The sequence below is a fragment of the Eufriesea mexicana genome, unplaced genomic scaffold, assembly GCF_001483705.2.
Source record: "Eufriesea mexicana isolate 0111107269 unplaced genomic scaffold, ASM148370v2 scaffold305, whole genome shotgun sequence".
Taxonomy (NCBI): domain Eukaryota; kingdom Metazoa; phylum Arthropoda; class Insecta; order Hymenoptera; family Apidae; genus Eufriesea; species Eufriesea mexicana.
In genome coordinates, this window is record NW_016908472.1 from 646,691 (window position 1) to 665,729 (window position 19,039).

At 49.2% G+C, this 19,039-nt stretch overlaps 1 protein-coding gene across 1 annotated transcript; it reads right to left on the bottom strand.

The window, feature by feature from the left end:
• Positions 1-6,497: 6,497 nt before the first annotated feature.
• On the bottom strand, positions 6,498-9,057 carry Rh5 (Rhodopsin 5). Its single transcript, XM_017911726.1, has 8 exons — positions 8,740-9,057; positions 8,336-8,527; positions 7,871-8,086; positions 7,653-7,783; positions 7,381-7,553; positions 7,128-7,285; positions 6,956-7,051; positions 6,498-6,846 (listed from the first exon to the last, which is right to left on the bottom strand). The coding sequence occupies exons 1-8, from the start codon at positions 8,799-8,801 to the stop codon at positions 6,735-6,737; spliced, it is 1,140 nt and encodes a 379-aa protein (XP_017767215.1). The 5' UTR covers positions 8,802-9,057; the 3' UTR covers positions 6,498-6,734.
• Between the last annotated feature and the right edge of the window lie 9,982 nt (positions 9,058-19,039).

The window sequence follows — 19,039 nt, forward strand, 5'->3', positions numbered from 1 at the left end:
TCGGGAATTCTCATTTCCCTCGTCTCGAGGAATATTTCCGTCGCACGGGTATCGCAACGCGCTTTTTGGCAGATTTGCCACGATCTCGACACACGCGCACACGTACGCGCGGCAAAGAAAAGGAAGAGGGAGGAAAAAAAGGTCGGTAGAAATCTCGTATCGCGGAAGAGAAACGAACTATCGACGCGTCATGAACGAAAAAGGCGGGGCATTACGATATTCCTGGTTCTTCCTTCTCTCGAAAGAGAGAGGGAATTTAATCGGGCGAAAGGTCGGTAAAAATTTCACCAGCCGTACCTTGCGAACACGCTGATCCGGAACAGGTGGATAGAAAGAAGCAAAGAGGTAGCGAAAGACGAATGCTCGTGCTGTTTCGACCAGGCTACCGACGGTGTTAAAAACTGTTGGCTCGTTCGGCGACATTGCGAGTTTTACACGATGAAGAGACGTTCGAAATGCAAATGTACTACAGCGCCTCTTACTTGAGTAATTAACGCCAGCGCGACGTTTATAATTAATACGGCTTATTGTCGTGATCAAGCACGAATTTCCTCACATCGAATCGTCGGATGGTTGACCTAATTAACTAGTGCCATTTACAATTGGAGTTGCGTGTGAAACGAATCCTCGCTAATTTTATCGTACCAATTAGAACTACGCACGATTCGCGCTTACCTGATTACAGTCGACTACACGCGACTCGTAAAATTGTTGAAATATCGACCGGTTCGGCGAGTACTTTGTCGCGAAAGGAAAATTCTAACGTTACGCCGTCTTCTAGAGACCGCCGCTTCCTTTCTTCTAATCCGCTATGCGGATATTCGCCATCTTGAAATTCCCGAAGCCTCGTGCAAGTTTCGCGAGTTTCGCCAATAAGTTTGTGTATCGCGGTATTGCAGCTGGCCGAGCTTGCCTAGTTTCCGTCCGATGATCTTCCACCCCTGGTATTTTCCTATTCTCCGTATAATCTAAGCTTCCGCCGCTTTGAAGAGCTGAACGGGACACCGGGTAGGGAAAGGGATCGTGAAATAATCGAGAGAGAGAGACAGAGAGAGAGTGAGAGAGGGGCGAGGAGGAGGTAGGGAGTGGTAGGAAGAAAGAGAATAAAGCGAAAAATGCAGACGTAGAAAAGAACGGTGGAAAAAAATAGAAAAAATGAATGTGAAATTAGCCTGGAGGAAAAGGCGGTCTGCGAGTATCGACTCGAGGGGGAAAACATCTCACCCCTTTCTCCCCTCTTATGGAACACCTCTCTCTTAAGGACCCTCGAAACTGGTCGAGCAACGGAGTGGCTAAAAATTTCGTCTTTTGTTCGACCGATACGTCGACCTTTGTTTCTCGTGCTTTTTCGCGCGGAAAGCTTATTAATACGGTCTAACGGTTCGGTTCTAAGGGGTTGGTACGCTAACTGCGATGTAGCGCACGCTGCTAACTCGTTTTATAACAGTTGCCGAGCGACGTCATCTTTGAAACGTGATCCGTAAGAGTCGTAACTTAGTTTTCGGCCGCACGAGTTTTCGCGTCGATCGAAGCGGAACGTCACTCGCAATTATGATCGAGTAAATCGTGAAGCGAATAATCAAGTTTTTATTTTTCTCGTGCGACTGCCGCGTCAACTACCGAGAGGAATCCTTGAATCATTCGGGGGAACGGGAAAGGGAATGCTGTAGCAGCGTTCTCGAGCGGATAAGAGGAAAGGAGAAACGAGGAAAGAGGAAACTCGTTTAACGACCGTGCCAGCGAGCTGATACACGAACGACACGGAATACATTTGCAACGAGATGCAAATTACGGACTTACGAAGTATTGTTACGGACGTGCGACAGCATGCGCTGTAAATAATAAATCGAGCAATACCATACTACACGCCCCGTTCAGTAGTAGAGGTATACGACAACTCAGCCGGCGAGTAGATGTTTCTTCGAATTCGCGTTACCGGTTGCGGTTTAACGGAACGAGAGGCGCGAGAGCTGCGGAGGAAAGAAGAGGAAACGTTTAGTATATCTCGAACAACGAGAATACCGAAACGGACTGTTTATTTTCGTACGTACGTGTTCGTTCGCGAGACTCGTTCGCGCGAGTCTAAGAAGCCAAAGTAAACGCGCGGCGTGTACGGTTCGGAATCGCGTGGAGAAAAGCGAGCAAATCTCGACGTTGGCTACTTCCGAGCGGTTTAGCGCGTTTCGGAAACTACGCGGCGTAGACGGGACGTGGCACGACCTTCTCTCGCGGCAACCCCATCCACCGCGATCTCGCCCCTCGACTCCAGCTGGTCCCTATGGCAACGCACTTAAGCTCGCTTTAGTATTTCAGTCTGTAGGAGAGGGTTCACAAGTTCCCCCTTGCCGTTCTCTCTCAGCTGACTCCTCTCTTCCAACCTTTTCCCTGGCCAGCCCCTCGACGACGGCCAACTATTGTCCAAGCTGCATCGCACTGGGCCAACTTACTCTTTCCACCTTAATCAGTCTCTCTTTCTCTACCATCCTTTCGATTTAACTCGTTCACCTGTTTTCTCTTCTCTCTTTATACTCTTTCCGCTTCTCTTTCCTCTCATCTTTCCTTCCCTTCCTCGCTGACCAGTTTCGGCCCGGAATCCCTGGACTCCCGCCTCGAAAGGATTTAACCCAAGTATCTCTAATCGTTGCGCAAAACGGCAGTCTCTCCCTCTCTCCCAACTCTCGTCGACTTCATTTCTAAAGCTGTACCTTCGTTTTGTTCCGTGATACATCGTCCATTACTCGTTCCCGTGTCTATCGCTTCACGCACCCGTAAATATACCCGCGTCTCTGGTTGCGCCTGTACGCATCAACGTTGCGCCTGTACTTCCGACGAGTACATATTTTCGTAATGCTCTTAACAGCTTTGAAATTAGTTTCACCGTTTTCTTCCGTCCCTCAAACTTCTGTCTACCGTAATTCTCTACCGCCAGACGAGCATTCTCTACCGTCTATATGCGCTTCTCGCTCATCTTCGCTTCTTTTGTTCCTTCTCGAAGCACGGAGAATTTAACTAAATAACGTCTGAAATTGGTTGGCTAACAGCAGCGAGTACGCCGAGTGCGCGCCATGTTCCTAGGTATCGTCCTAGCAGCGCGCGATTCCTCGGGAAAGACGTCGCTTTTCTCGTTTACCGTGAGCCACTGGACGAATTCGGCGATACCGATAAAGCAGACCAAAGATTCGTGGCACGGGAGATAAATCGCTGCGTCGTGCCGATAAGATCGTCGAAGATGGAGTTCTCTGGGTAAGCAAATTCTCTATTCGAACGGAAGTTTTACAGCTGAATTCTGTCTGACGTTTCGAATGAAATACGCGATCGAATAGGGACGCCGAGTCGTGATTTTTTCGCCTGCCATGCCGTCTAGGAATGACAAGTCGAACGTACCGTACGCGTCGGTGAATAATAGCGACTGCAACGCATCAACGACCAAACCATCCTGTCTATTTTCTTTCTTGAAAATTTCTGAAGCTCGTCCACGCATTTCGTCTTGCTGCTTTCTCGCTGAAAAATCAATACGCGATAACAAGGTGGCGAAACGCCACCGATAAGGATGATATTTATTACCGCGTTAATATACATCTCGTGCTAGGACGAATAAAAAGACTATGGAGTCTGCCTTAATGAGCACTGCAGAGTTTATTGCCCCGTGCTTAACGGGGATTAAGACAGCTTTAAAAAGGTCGGCGTTGTAAAGCGAGGTACCTAAACGCTGTAAAACACCTGTCTATTCTCTGATAATGTTCGAAGGGTGTACACGAATAACTCTTAACGTGCTTCCAGTTTGATTGCTCGTCGAGACAGCTGCATTCTGTTATTTCGCGAGCACGACGCGACAACCCATCGATATCTCCAAGGATGCAGACGTCTCTCTTCCTCTCTCTCTCTCTCTCTCTCTCTCTCTCTCTCTTTCTCGCTCTCGCTGTACCTTGACTCGAAGAAGCTCGAATGAAAAAGGGAACGTATAGGTAACTATCAAACGCGATGGAACGCGCATTTGCGAGCAATATTTGATACGGACTACAGCTACCTTAGAATGAGATGCTGCGACAATAAATATGCCAAGCGTCGGCAGCCATAAATCCCGCGTAATTGAATTTTCAACATCCATAACTGGTCGTCGCCGGTGCGACCTCAGGAAATAGGATGGGATGTATCTTAAACCGAGTGGGATCGTTCCTTTCTATTCTCGGTACGGCGCAATCCCTTCCGAGTCTTCTTCGATTAAAACGCCGCCTTATTCGCCCTTTTCTTTTTCTGGCTTCCTCGATTCTTCGATGTTCGCGAACTGGAACAATTTTTAATTCGCTTTCCAAACCGATTCTTTTGCTTCCCACGCTCGCTCTTTTCTTACTTACACTTTATCTGTCTCCGGTACTCTGCCCCTTGCCACCCCACGATTCTCAGAAAACGAAGAGTTCCTTTGACGGGAACATCTAATCAAGGATTTCTTCGAAGCCAGAACCCTCGTCCTGCCAAACTGTACTCGCTTCTTTCTTCTCTCTCTTTCCCCTCACGCTCGCGAATCTCCCTCCCTCTCTTTCTCTCGCTCTCTCTCTCTCTCTCTCTCTCTCTCTCTCTCTCTCTCTCTCTCTCTCTTTCTTTTCATTCTTTCCTCTCAATCCCTTCCTCGAACGCGTTTCGTTCCTTTTTCGGCTTACCCATAGCAGGACGTACCATGGAAAACTTTGATTGCGCGAAAGTCGCGTGCGCAAAACGGAGGAAGAAGGAAAAAGGATGGTCGAGTGCGGCAAATACGATGGAATCTCGGTCGATTGGAAATTCTATCGTCCGGTGACTCGCCTGTACATTTCATCGGATGAATCAGCAAAGTTGCGACGAAAATCGATTTAAATTTATGACGAAAGAGAGAAAATGGAGAGAGAGAGAGAGAGAGAGATGGAAAGAGAATATGTAATTACTTCTCGATAGTAGAAAAATGTTTTCCTCCGATCGTCCAAGTCTCCGCGGTGGTGCGCTTAATGTTCCGTATTCAGAAAATCCGCGAATTCGTCGATCTGTGAGCTAGGCGTTGCTAACGCGAGAAATCGTGTGGAGCCATGACGTCAGAGATTACGATAAGCCCTCCCAGCGGCGAGAAACAAATGACGTACTAACTGCATATTAACTGAACTGCCGGGCTATCTGTTGACTCCGCCTACTATCCTGGGAGCCACGCGAATATACTATCTGCATGTACGTACACGATCCACCGACGTTACAAGCATTCCGACTAAACTTTCACCGTTGTATTCTATGCCCACGTAATCGTCTTTTGCCTTTCTCGATAAACCGGATTCTTCGTACGGCAAAAACCACCATTTGAATCTCGCGTCGTTCCATCGATATCCTCTTATACTACTTGTCACCAATCAACGCGATTAGTAGAATTTTTAACAGGATAAATCATCTTCGATATCCCAATGCTATAGAGAATACTAGACGAGAAATCATTGTTTCAGATGGAAAGCGAATGGTCTGCTTTTCGTCGACAAATAGCAGTTGTTTAAAAGCGTTCGCTTTTATTTAATCATCTGTTTGATGAATATAATACTGTTCATGTGCTTTTATGTACGTCTAATCGAAAGAATTTTCGTATCGTGTTTCAACGAATGAAACGTGTTTTTATGGATTCGTGTGTGCAAAAGAAGTATAACATTTGCATAATATTACATTTGCGAATTTGCGAATTTGCGAATTTGCGTTATAAAATGGCTTTTCCTTTGGTGTATTTCGCGTAAAATATCATCTTTCTGGGAATCTTAAGAACGAAAATTCCAGAAGAGTTAAGGGGATCAGTATAACGAGAATGTAAGAGGATCCTCTCAATTTTTCGTAACAAGCACCAGCACAAACTACGCTTTTCCTTGCTCTCTTCTGTGCGTTGAAACAAGCAAAAGCGATTTATGTGTCGCGAAGGAAGATTCGTTATTAAAAGAAAATCCATCGCGTACGTTTTTGCAGCTAACGATGCTTTAAAAATCTCGTAACGGCTATTCGATTATGAAAATTCTTTTGCTTTAATTAAACGTGGATATCTATCTACTCGAATAACAGACGTTGAAAAATTTTTCGTTTTACCATCGGCGTATTAACGAGTGGAATGAACTTTGACGCGTTTGAAATTCACGTTGCTTACCGCGCGTTTGTTTCTGCGCAGGTTACAGCGCAAGTCACCGCGCAGCCTCTTCTGCGCATCAAGAAGCAGTTCAATTGCAATATGGCATCGGACAGATGGTGACGTTTGAAAGAAAATTAAATTTTGTCGCGTGATGCATATCGAAACGAACGTGAAACCGTGGAATCATAAAAAAGTGTCAAGCACAAACACGGGGAATCTGTGGACTCATCGTGATGCCATAATTGCGAGGAGGAAAGCTTGAAGGAGAGAAATGAATACAGGCATTCCGATGGAAAAACGCGGGAACGCGTGGGAAGGCAAAACGCTTGGCAAGGACGACATGGAGCGAAAGGTAAAGTTTAACGAAACGTTTTGCTGTGTAATTTACTTTAATAATGCTTTAATAAGAGTACAATCGATTGTATGTTGCAATCTGTCGTGTATAATTACGTAGAATTTCAGACTCCACGTATTTATACGGAAATTGAAAGTAAAAACCAAAGACGAAAGATCGAGATGGCACTCGTGGTGGCTTGTTCAGTGCATCTCGATCCAAGTACTCGAAAAACAGCCATGCCAACAAGCGCATCGAGTTGCAAAGTTTAGGACGCTCGATTTATGCATCATCGGTCTTGACCTTTTCAGTCTGGACAGAGGCGGAATCGTGAGTTGTTTCTGGTTCGTGAATGCCCATCCACTTGCACCGTTTCTGCAATTCTTGTCGATATCTGCGCAATGGAAGAGAAAGAGAGAGAGAGAGAGAGAGAGAGAGAACGATAATCGTTCCGTTTGTATTCACGTCGACGATATCGTGGAAAATGGCGAGCGATTAGTTACCTTGGATGACTGATCGCATAAATCCATGGGTCGATACAAGATACGGTTTTCGCAAACACTGCAGGTAACATCGTAGCTATCGGCGTTAAAAGTTCTCTGCAACGATAATTATACGTGTCGTCGCAAGTGTGTCATGAAAATATTATTTTCGAAGGGAACTCGAAGCAGTTACCGATTGCCAAATGCTCCGATTAAAGCGACAGTCGCGTATGGTGTCCACGCTAGAAGGAAGAGGAAGAAGATGGTAAATGCGACTTTAGCGATTCTCAATTCAACGCTCCTCTCCTTATCTTGATTCGACACCAGTGATTTCACGTTCATCTTCTTTGCCTGTGGAGCAAGCGTAAACAGTTTATCGAGCCGGGTATAATCGCTTTATGGATTCTCGAGTAAGAGATTGAGGAGAAAACAGATTTCCAACCGACCTGATCTCGTAGCATCTTCTCGTGATTACGAATAGACTTGAGTAATTGAGAGTAAAAGTATACGATAAAAGTTAAAGGAATCACATAGGACCAGATGAAGATAGACATCACGAAAACTTTCGTATCTTGATCGTTGGTGAGGAAATCAAACGAACAAGTGGTAAGGAAACCCTCTGGAATGGTTAAAGCGATAACGTGAAAGAAAGTGAAACGCGCGGAAAGAGTATATTTCAGTAAAAATAAGGGAGTCGAAATTTTCGAGAATTTGTTACCGGTAGTGAATCGACCCCAGACTTTCAGCAGCGGTAAAACAGTGAACGGTGTCACCCAGAACCACGTGAGACCTATGATTACCCCGGCTTGTTTCGAGTTGAGCCGTCCATCGATCGGGCAGGAAATGGTTCTGCGAAAAGAAGCATAGCGTGTTTAGTATCCTCGCAGGGTTTACGTCGATCGTAACTGGATCGTAACCAAATAGAATAATCGTAACCTGTATCGATCAAAGGCGATGGCGGCATTCGTAATGGATTGCCCCATTCCAGAGACCGAACCTAAGGCTGCGTAGATAGCGCAGCCGATTTCCCAACCGAGCATACGTTCCATAAAACTGCTTATCACGAACATTGGTATTTCGAAAGACATTATTATGTCGAATATCGCCAGGCTAACTATGAACATGTTCGAAGGCGTCCTCAACGATTTTGATCTGAAACGAATACCGAGTTCGAATGTCACTGGATGTTCGATCGGTACAGAATTCCCGTGGCACGTGGCGGCGGTAGTCGGTACATGTACGACGTTCGAGAACACGATCGATCCACACGCGGATGTGCATTCCACGGTTAGCCGAGGGAGGGCAGCACAGCACAACCCTTCCCGGTGATCTCACCGTGTACCACGCGCTTATTCTCGCGGTAGGTATATCAAGATTTTACGAATCGAATTTCAAACTTACGTGCTAAATATCCATATGACGCAAGAATTTCCTACGACAGACATTACTAACAGTATCGTGTAGATGAGCGCCAGTCCAATGTGCCAAAATTTTCCAGGTGCAAGGAATCCTCTCCAATGGGGGTGTACGAGATCGGAATTCTCTGGCGGCACATTCCAACCCAGAAATCTTTCTCGCATCGACGGAACATACCTGCACGGAATGGGTAAGCGAACAGTTTAATTACCATGTTTTTCGTAAACGTTGCCGGAAAATTCGCGTCGGTGAGCGTAGGTTTTTCCGAAGCACGGTTAATTCGATCGCGGCGAATATCAGAGATGGAAAACGCGATTTTCCCATTCATAGAGCAAAACACGATTATCTCGAAAAGATGGGGAAATAATCGAGATATTCGGTGTACACACCCCGTTTCCTCGCCGATGAAAGCCAGTGGACCGTTAATGATAGTCTCATTATGCAAGAACATCCCGGCACGACTCGAAAAGTTTTCCGCTCGGTACACGGGATTCGTAGAGCTGTTTCAAGCAGCCACAGATCGCGGGATATCTGGTCTGTTTTACAATTCGATCGGACCGGTGAGGACCCGGCAGGGATGTGGATTCGAAATATGCTATCGGGAGTGAATAAAAAGTTTGGTTTGGAGTAACTCGCGTTGAAAAAAGGAGCAAGGTTTAATGCACACGGTTTGAAGTGAGACGCGGTGAAGAAGTTGTGAATACGATCCGCAACTCACTTGACTCGGTCTGTCGCGATCCTTTCCTTTTATACGCACGACGAATCGCGATCGGGAATGGCGTGCCGCTTGAGAGTTTAATTCGATTTGCGATTTACGAATACGAGAAACCTTTTGTTTAGCTGAGTCTAGGCCGTCACGCGAACCGATCTCGCGCTCTAGCTACCCTTCGTGATGCGATGCCCCTTCGCGACGATTCTTAATCCGCGATCAAGGCTACGCGGATTCGGTAAGAAAGGGGAGAAGGACACGGTGCCAGCCGCGTAGTAAACCACGACCGGTCGTTGTTGGCATCATTCGTCGTCCGTGGGAAAAGTACGCGCAGGCTAGCGGAGAGGAGGAGGCCCGTGAGGGGAAAATTACGAGGGTGCAGGTTGACCGGGAATCGATCGGGTGCACGCTGTCAATCTCGTAATCGAGAGCTCGTTTCGTTATCGGTTTAACCGAATAACGCTCTCAAACCGATCGAAAATTCGGAGAAATTGCGACGCACGTCGGTCAGCGTCCTGAAATTTCACGCTGGCCGAGCGTCGAACGGCTGCGTGGTGTTGCGTCGCGTTGTTCGTCGCGTTGCGTCGCCTCTTCGTATCGCGTTCCACCCGGCACCCGCCGTCACCCCCTCGGGTAGCCACCCATCGTCCTATGGCCATCCACCATCCGCCCATCGGCCGCCGCAAACCATTTTTACACGCGGTCACCATTTGGCGCCGTGCGAAATTCATCTCGGCAAGTGCAGCCGGTATATCGCGAACTCGGATTTCGAAGCTACCGCGACCACAGCCTTCGCGCATTCACCGGATTAAATCATAAAATTGTGCCGGAACGGAGCCGGAATTCCACTGATTTACGAGAATGGTTGGCGCTGGTCCGTTGGCGCGTACACTCGCCGCCGGCCTCGGTATCCGTTGCGTTTCCAGCCGCTGGCCAGTTAGTCGGCTGGCTGGTACGTTGCCTCCGGTACGTATCAGGCGCGAGAACGCTCGTCCCGATATAAGCGCGTCCGCGCGAAAGGATACAGTCGCGGCGCATTTTACGCGCAAGCTAGACCGAAAGAACGACGGGATGTTGGAGACAGGGTGACGAGGGAGGATCAGCTAGAACGGGGCGGAGGAAGGGTGGAACGCGGCGGTGTCGCGCGGTGCAGGAGCACATACAGAGAAGAGAGAGTTTCATTCGCGGCGTAGCAAGAGGGAGCAGTAGCAGGACGTTTTTCACGATTCAACGGATATATTTACGAGCTTTGTTCGCCCGTGTAATTCCCGCGACTTATAAAGCGTCCCTGCCATTGTCCACGGTGGAAATCCAGCGGGAAAATTGAATGACAAACAATGAGCCCAACCGAGGCCGATTATGGTAACAATGTGAGTGGAGCGACCGGTGACGCCGGTCCTCGTTCTTCCCTCTTTCTCAGTTCCGAGTTTAAACGCGTAACCTTCTCTCTCCAACTCGGCCTCGCGAGCGCGTCCGTCATCTCTCATTGATCGTTCTCCTTGTCTCGGTCCCTTTGTTCAGCAGCCGCCTATCTCTCTGTATCCGTCAGTCGAACGGCCACCCTGCCCTTCCTCGCTTCTCTACCCTCGTACTTTTGATTTTGCGCGCGTATCCAAAAGTTTTGTCCCGTCGTTCGGCCGGAGGCGTCCACACAGGTAGGATCCGTCGATGAGAGTACAATGCCTTGTCGCTACCAAGAGACAAATATTTCTGAACGCGTCGCGTTACTCTTTGTCCTCCGTTTCTCTCTCTCTCTCTGTGTATATCGGAAACAATCTCTCCCGATGTGACCGATCTCGCGAATCTCTGCCGGCATCTCGTGCACACCGTGCACATCGTGTACAGCCAGCATGTTCGGACTTTTCGTTTCCCGCGTTCGTTCTCCGGCCAACGTTCGTTTCATTGGCCGACGAGGAGAAAAGGATCGGTCGCAGTTGAGTTTTTGGCTAACAGCCTATGCCAACCGGGCCATTCGGCCCGAGAACGCGTTGCACCGGGTCGTTTCTTTTTTCCGATCGCGAGTCCCATTCATCGGAAACTCGTTGTTATTGCCGTTTCCTACGTTTTTCTCACACGCGCGATCTTGATTTTCGTCGCGTTGCAATCTGGACACGCGCGCGCGTTGCTCGTTACCCGATATTTCCTCGAGTTCACCCTTGCGTCTCGTCGCGCCTTTCTCCCTTCTCGTCAACGTTTCGCCGAAAAAGAATCGACAGTCGTGAATAAAATTGCCGTGGAACTCACCGGGAGATAGGAATCCCGTCGTCGTTCCGCGTGCTTCCCCGGTATCGACGCTTTCCCCCATTTCCACGTTTAGTTTCCGTTCTTGTGTCCCGCGCCTCCGTACTCCCCCTCCGGCTCGAAATATTCTCTCGTTGTAAACTGTCGCGATAGTCGGCCCGCGAAGCGGCCCGAACGAAGAACAAAGGAATGCAGATTGGAGAGACGCGGATTAACAAGGATTAACGCTAATTGGGCAGCCGCCGTTGGCTTGTCCTCGTCCTCGTCCTCGTCGTCGCTGTGTCAGTCGCGTCGCTAATGGTAGCGGTCCTCGCGTTTCTCTTGCTTCTCGCGCTTCCTATATTCTCCGCGCTTTCCATACGCGTTCGTTCGAGAGACTTCCATGCACCGAGCGTGCAGATTGACACTCTTTTTCCGATTCAAGAGCCATCGCGATTATTCAAATCGCGTCCCACGAGTCGAGTCTTCGCTGGGTTTACCGAAACGAGGAGGCTCTTCTCTACCCTCCTCGCCCGAGAATTCTCCTCTCGTTACGGCGAAATCAATTCGGCGTCTACGTTAATCGTACCATTCTCCCTGTGGAATATAACGTCTCGCGATTTCCGACTAAATCGAAATTCGATTGACGCTCGGGAAGATTTCGCGATCTACCCTGTCAACGATTCCTCGAGGTAGCATTCTTCCCTCTGTATCGCGACAAGGCACGAGACGATGTCAGCGAGCCTTCTTATTCATTAACAATGAACAACGACGATGACGACGACGACGACGACGGCGGACCGTGTTCCTCGACTGTACATTCCGGTCATTTTTCCTTTGTCGATCGCGCGTAATTTCAAGGTAATTAATTTCGCGCCGGACAAAGCGGAGGAAAAGCAACGAAGAATCGGGGAACACGTGGAAACGAGATCATCATCTCGTACACAATAAAGCTTATTACGCGCGCTACTTGTCCCGCTTCCCTAATACATACTCGAATGTTTGCGCGTTATCTTATTCCGTGCTCGGCTCTTTGTTCGAGTAGACGCAACGACGAAACGAATCGAGCGTGCACGGTGGAACGTTAGAGTCTGGCGCGATAACGTATAATCGTATTCGGTGGAAGAAAAAATACAGCGTTATCTCGCAGAGGGTGGAAACGTATCTCGCGCGATTCTCGTGAAAAGCGTCGCGACGTCGCGATTCGGGACACGTTCGCGTTAACGCGTCGGCGAACCGCGAGTAGATCGGTACGGTCACTAGTAGTCAGACACTCGCTCCCGATCGAGTCCGCGACGCGTTACTTTATCGCTACGCTGTTTTTCCAGCCTTACACCGTGCAGGTTTTTTTTAGAGCTCATCATTCCCGCGGCGAATACAGTCGGTGGAGATAAAAGGAAAGAGAAGGCAAGAGGTTTAAGAGTAAACCGCGAGTTTCACGGTAAAAATGCAAAGTCGAAAACTCGGGTCGATGGTTGAGACGGGGTACCGAACATACATACGTCGACTGCCTGAAATAACCTCTCATTTGTTCCAAGCCTGACTCCTTCTCTCTTCTCGCTCCTCTTTCTTCTCCTTCGTCGGCCTCGTTTCCGTCGACGCTCTCTCCGCCCTTCTTCAATCCCCGACCCGTTTATTCCGACAAAGAGCACGAGGGCACAGTTCTAGGTAGAATACCGTCGATTTCGCGAAATTCTTCGGAAAAATCTCCATAATTTCAGGAATTGCCTTTTGATGTCGAGATGAAAGAGCCCGCGACCGAGTGGTCTTCCGAATCGTTCCGCCTATTTCTCTATAAGTTTAGTACGTCTTCCCTTTCTCATGATTCTTCGACGTTCCCGGATTCGGAATTGCAAACTCCGAGGACAGACGATCGGACGAGAAGCCTCTCCCGATATTGCGAGCCACGATATTGTCCGCCGTTGCAAATTTTATGGACTTTAAAAATCTCGCGAGGAAATTTATCTCGATTACGGGAGGGAACAGGCAGCGAAGACGAACAAGTGGAGCCGAGAAGAGGGATGGGCCCGAGCGTGCGACGACGCTCAAAGGATAGGCAGGGACCAGGGTGAAAAGATAATCAGAAAAGGGTAACCAACGTCTGTAGCTCGAAGCGTAACGAATTCGCGTTGGCTCGGGATGGAGGAGGAGGAGGAGGAAAGAAAAAGAAAAAGCGGAAGGAGCGCGGTATTGTCGGAGTCGAAACTAACAGCGGGCTCGGCGCGGGGCGGCGTGTCGCGTAAACTTGCGACAGAAAAAGATAACAAAGGGGAACGGCACAATGCGTATCGGAGCTTTCAGAGGCGAGCAGAGGCGAGCAGAGGCCCGGGCACGGTGCGCGGACGACTCGAACACGAAGAAGGTAGCGTGTAGCTTCCATTTGCGAGTAGCAGGTAGGCGAACTGAACGTGCAAGCGTATCGTGACCGTAACAAACGAGGAGGAGTAAGAGGAGCGAGTGTTTGTGAACGCTCGCGAATTGCCGCACCATCTCGCTCGGCTTAATTTTGCCCTGAGCCCCTCGTAGTTATTCGAGTGCCGCCGACTGGCTCGTGTGGGACAGTTGAATCGCTCCCGGGGATTCGCCATCTTTTGTCTTAGCACAATGCCGGCCGAAGCACAAAAGTGACTAAGTGCCCGTAATACTCGCCATTATATGCCTCCTACCGGCACTCTTCTCCGCGTTACGCGCCTCTACGTTTTCCACCCGCCACCCACAGGCTCCCCTTTCTCTCTCTCTCTCTCCTTTTCTCTCTTTCTCTCTTTCTCTCTTTCTCCCTTTCTCTCTTTTCCCCTCTTCTCCGGAATCGCGTACGAATCTCGTCGCATCTTACGCCTAATCGCGCTAGTACGTCTTTTCCATCCTCGCATCGTTCCCTGCCCCACGATGGCTTCTCGAACGCGCGCGAATTCGGTCACGTTCCTTCTTCTTGCGAGCATCGAGTCTAATCGATCTCGTTACACCGTGACGTTGTGTCGCATTATTTATAGCCGGTCGTTTTTCGTTCATCAGGCTCGCACGGTTAGTTAGCAGTCGTGATGGCAATTTGTATGCTCCGTGTTGGTCCGCGAAGGGACGGTGAAATTCGCTCACTGAAAATTGATATAACCGCTGCGCGCGTAACGTTTCTCTTCGCGCAATGTGTATCGGCATGACGTATAGCCGACATCTGGAGGCTCTGGCCAATCGACGATTGTATGCCAGCGTGCACGGGATATTTTTAATCTCTCCGTTTCGCAACGCCCTCGTGTACGCGATTGCCCGTGTCGTTGCAACGCGTTTAAAATGCGAACGGTAATCGTCATCGATTCTCCGTTAGCCGCACTTTCAACGTTCTTAAGCGTTCTAAAGCGTTTCGCGGTAATGAGCAAATCGTTTGCAATTTTGCCCGAATCAGCGTTTCGTTGCCACGCGGAACGGCACTGTTGAATCTTCGTGGAAATACCGATAACGTCTCGAGAACGAAAGTTTCTCGTGCAAGGGAGAGAGAGAGGGAGAGGAAGGACGAAGAAGAGAGTAGAGTATCGCGTATTTCGTTTCCCTTCGTTACGGTGGATTATCGGGCAGAGAAGAATCGCGGTCGTCCGAGGATCCTGGTTCGGGACGACTGAATCGAACGGTGGAAAAATGTGAAACTGCTCGCCTGTCGCGAGGGAAGCCAAAATGATGGATGTTTTTCTGTTTTTCCTTTTTCCTCTTTCCTCTTTCCTCTTTCCTCTTTCCTCTTTCCTTTTTTTCGCGTTGCATCGATGTAAAAGTTTTTCCATCGCGATGTCGAAATGTATTCTCGACTCGTCTTATCCGAGTTGGGTTAACTCGAACTAAACGCGCGGTATTCCGTCGTCTTGCCCTGCAGTTCCTTTTAAACTCCGTGCTCGGCCATTTTTTTCCCTAGCCGAGAGCGCGTTTGGCTTTTGCGTCACGTCATTTAATTTCCGGAGTAGAACTCGAAAGTTATTGGCTAGTACGTGCTCGTCTCAATTAGGTCTTCGCACGGGGAATGCGGTTCAAAATTGTTTCTTCTCGTATTATGCGAGGACAAACTTTTATTGGCCGGGCTCCTAGTTATCCGAGGAAACTTGCTTTCCGTTTAAGATAAGCTCGGCGTCGGCACCTTCGTGCGTCGTTTCGCTTAAAAACAGTTTTGCTCGTTAACCGTTACCGCGACGCCGCCATGTCGAGCATCGTTCTTCCACCTTCGATCGGATAATCCACACCGACCGAGACCGCGGTCCACCCTCGATCCCCTCCATGCCACAATATCGCGATCGCTTTCGACGTTTCATTCGCGCGTTCGTTCGTTCTCGGACAAACTCGCTATCGTCCCGGTACGATTATCGCTTTCGACGTTTTACTCGCGCGCGTTAGTTCGTTCTCGGACAAGTTGGCGTTCGTTTGCGAAGATCGTCCGGAATGCGCTACAGGTCGAACGAGTTACCGTACGCGGATGAAACGTCTAATTGGAAGTTTACTGCTCGCGTAAAGAGAGGGTCGAAGAGGGGTACGAGAGCAGAGCGCGTCCGGAGAAACGAGGATTTCTGTTGCGGGGATACACGGAAAATTCTGGATCTCGAAATCGTTGGAATTCGTCCTCTCCCGAGGCTATCCATTGATTTTATCGCGGGATGCGAGACAGCTTCCGAAGGAGATAAACGAAAGGGGAAAGAGAAGAGGAAGCAGGAAGCAAGGTGAAAGGGAGAAAGGAATAAAGTAGGCGGTAAGCGTTCGATTAGAGAGCGTCTGATCAGGCCTATTAATCTTCGATCTGTCCGATACTATGCCATGAATTATGCATCGCCTGGGTAGACGCATTGATTTCTCAGCCAGACAGGAAAATATTATTCGAATAATTCAAAGTAACGAGTCGAGAGCGAGTCCGATTCGAGCGGTTTTTTTCCGATTCCTCGTTTTCTCATCGTCGCATTATCGAATACGGACAATTTTAGCAGTTTCCCTGTTCTATTTGCGATGCTTGACCAAGGTTCCTCCTAATGGGAGGGAACGGAAGAACCGCGATGGGTTAGAATTTAAAGATTCGGCGCTGCATGCTCGCGAATCGGCGATCATCGATTCGTGCAATTTCCATTTCACGACGATTGATTTTTTCGCTCTCTCTCTCTCTCTCTCGACATCACCGCGATGAATTCGGTAGCAGACAGTCGCATTATTCCACGGCGGTACGCGGAGGGTCGGTATTTTCCGGAACTCGAGACGCCAGACGTATCTACGATACACCGAAACAGACAACGAGTTTGTTCGTGAAACGTCCGACCGAGGTATATTACGAATGAGGGGGGAAGAAGGGAGCGAGATGATAGCGAGTGCAACGAAGAAGAAGCAAGGCGCGAAAGGAGAAAGGTCGTTGGACAAGGGAAAGCGAAGTGGATGTAGAGGCGGGGGGTGGAATAAATCGGAGGAAGAAGCTTCGCGTATCGGATATCGTCGATAAATCGAGACCCGTAGGGGTTTCCAGGAGATTAACGGAGAACTTTGTCGTAGCTGGTGTGCACGGGACGCCACGAGAACACTTTTCTCTAATTCGATGGGAAGTTCCTTCGGACCGACTCACCGGTCGACTTCCGGTGCAGTTCGTCGGATCTTGGTCAGCCAATTCTCGATTCGTTCCCGCAATCGGCGCGAAACTTTGACAACCGCTATTCCGCTCTCGCTTTCGTAGCAAACGCTTTCCTCTACGTCTAATCGGCCACGCTCTCCGTCGCGATCCTACTTTTCCAAACTTCACCCTACTTGAACCTAACGGTCCATCTATTCGGCCAACGCGTACATCGTGCATTCGTAGATAAAATTTTACCTTCCTTTTCCACGAGTAGATGCGCGTAGTTCGTAATCGCGAAATAAACGTCAATCTCGATTACCATCAGGAAACGATAGTGCACGACAAGAAGGAATCTTAAATAATACAGCATTGACCCGTGACATTACAATCCTATCGACTGATTTTGGTATCAACGACGACGACGACGACCCATTTACGACGTTCTTCACGCGTCATCGGCGAACCGAAATACCAAACGGGTGGATATACCGGCCGAATCGATTCTATAAAAAACTGGAATCGTTAAATTCTATAGCTCGATATCCAGAGAGCCGCGCGCACGCGTGTGTAACATTCCGGCGTAATTTATGGAGGAAAAGCAAAAGTCGTTTATCGTGAAAACACTTTGAAAGCTGACCGACGTGGAGCGCGACGTATGTTTACCGCCGGATGTTATCTCTCTGCCTAGTTATCCCTGCAACCGGGTTCCAAAGGTAGTAAGAATAAAGTTGGAGCAACGCGAAATGCGACATGCATACGCGGCGCGTTTTAACCCCGGCAAGTATGCTTGGAAACCATCCTCCTTTCGCGCAATTTTCTTCCAAGCATCCTTGGTCGCTTCGCGCAACTCGAGATTTCCCGAAACCCTATTCGTTCTCGCGTCGGCGGCAAAAGTTTGTTATCGATACACTCCAGTTCGTCCGGATATTTCGATATCTGTGCACTTTTCCTTTCGAAGCGTGTCGCCATTGTTAGGAAAAGCGGTAGAAGCGCGACGACATTGCCATGATAAATTCGCGCGTCTTGTTTCTTATCGAAACACCGATGTTTTCCAGCGAGCGTAACGATAAGGGCGCGGAGCGTGCATTAAATCTCACTCCTTTGGTAGGGACCACCGAGTCGTCGTCTAGTGGAGGATCGACGATACTCTGGGCTCGTTTCCCGTGTTCTCCGTCTCCTCTCCCATCCTCGTGTTTCCCGGCATCGAGCTCTCGCGACTTTACCCCTCGCGTTTTCCATAATATCGGGAACGAAGCTCGAGAGCAGACCAGCACGGTAATCTCGTATCCGAACTTTCGCGACGAGGGCGCGAAACATAACTCGTTAGAAAGAGGACCGCCGTAGTGGGTGGACGGGTGGGTCGGCGGGCAGGCGGGCGAGCGAGCGAGTGAGGAAACGAGCGAGGAAACGAGCGAGGAAACGAGCGAGAAAGCGTGCGAACAGCCGGGAGAACTAGAAGGAAAGCTGGAAACGAGTGTGGACGTGAAGCGGAAGAGGGACCGGAGATACGAAAAGGTTATGCACATGCGAAACGAAGCCACGTTGGCAGAGAGACGGCAGGGATGATGACGGTGGTTAGGTGTAGCGGAGTCATGGCTGGTCGCCGACCAGGCCGGAGAAAAGGGGGAGGTACGAACGCGTATTTTCCGTAGGAATTTCAAAGGTAGAAACGGGGAGAAACGTTAAATAATATATCGCGGCCGAGAAAATGAAAAACGAACGCGCGTGTAAAGCGAGTTAGTCGAAAAGTTTTAATAAACAAGCCACGAGCTGACCGAGTTGGTCGGGAATGGAAGGAAAGAAGCGAAATGCGTGCATACGCGATGCTGCGTGTTTGGAGAGGATAGGGACGCGACGAGGCGTCCAGACCGCGCGAGTGTACACCGGCTGGGAGGAGAAGCGACGCGGGTACAAAGAGAAAGGGAACTCCGGATTGCGCGTGGTCCTCGGGACGGAAAGGGAAGGAAGGAAGTACAGCGGCAGTCCGCAAATCATTTGCATAATTGATTAAAGACTCGTGCCGGTGGGGTGTACGTTCCAGCGAGAACCGTTGGAACTTGCATCGCGTACGAGTCGTTAAGGCAGCATACGTTACGAGACGCGCGAGCAGTCAAGAGCTGGAACGTCTTGGCCGTTAATCGGGTTTAAAACGGCTCTCAGAAATCTTTCTCCCCGGGAACGAGAGCGATCGTTGACGGATTAA

What these genes read in the sequence shown, in the direction of transcription:
- Rh5 (XM_017911726.1), bottom strand. Translation starts at nt 8,801, where the DNA reads ATGTTCTTGCATAATGAGACTATCATTAACGGTCCACTGGCTTTCATC. An exon ending in GTCATATGGATATTTAGCAC is followed by an intron (nt 8,087 to 8,335) that starts GTAAGTTTGAAA and finishes TATTCGTTTCAG; the next exon opens with ATCAAAATCGTTGAGGACGC. An exon ending in ATCGGAGCATTTGGCAATCG is followed by an intron (nt 7,052 to 7,127) that starts GTAACTGCTTCG and finishes TTATCGTTGCAG; the next exon opens with AGAACTTTTAACGCCGATAG.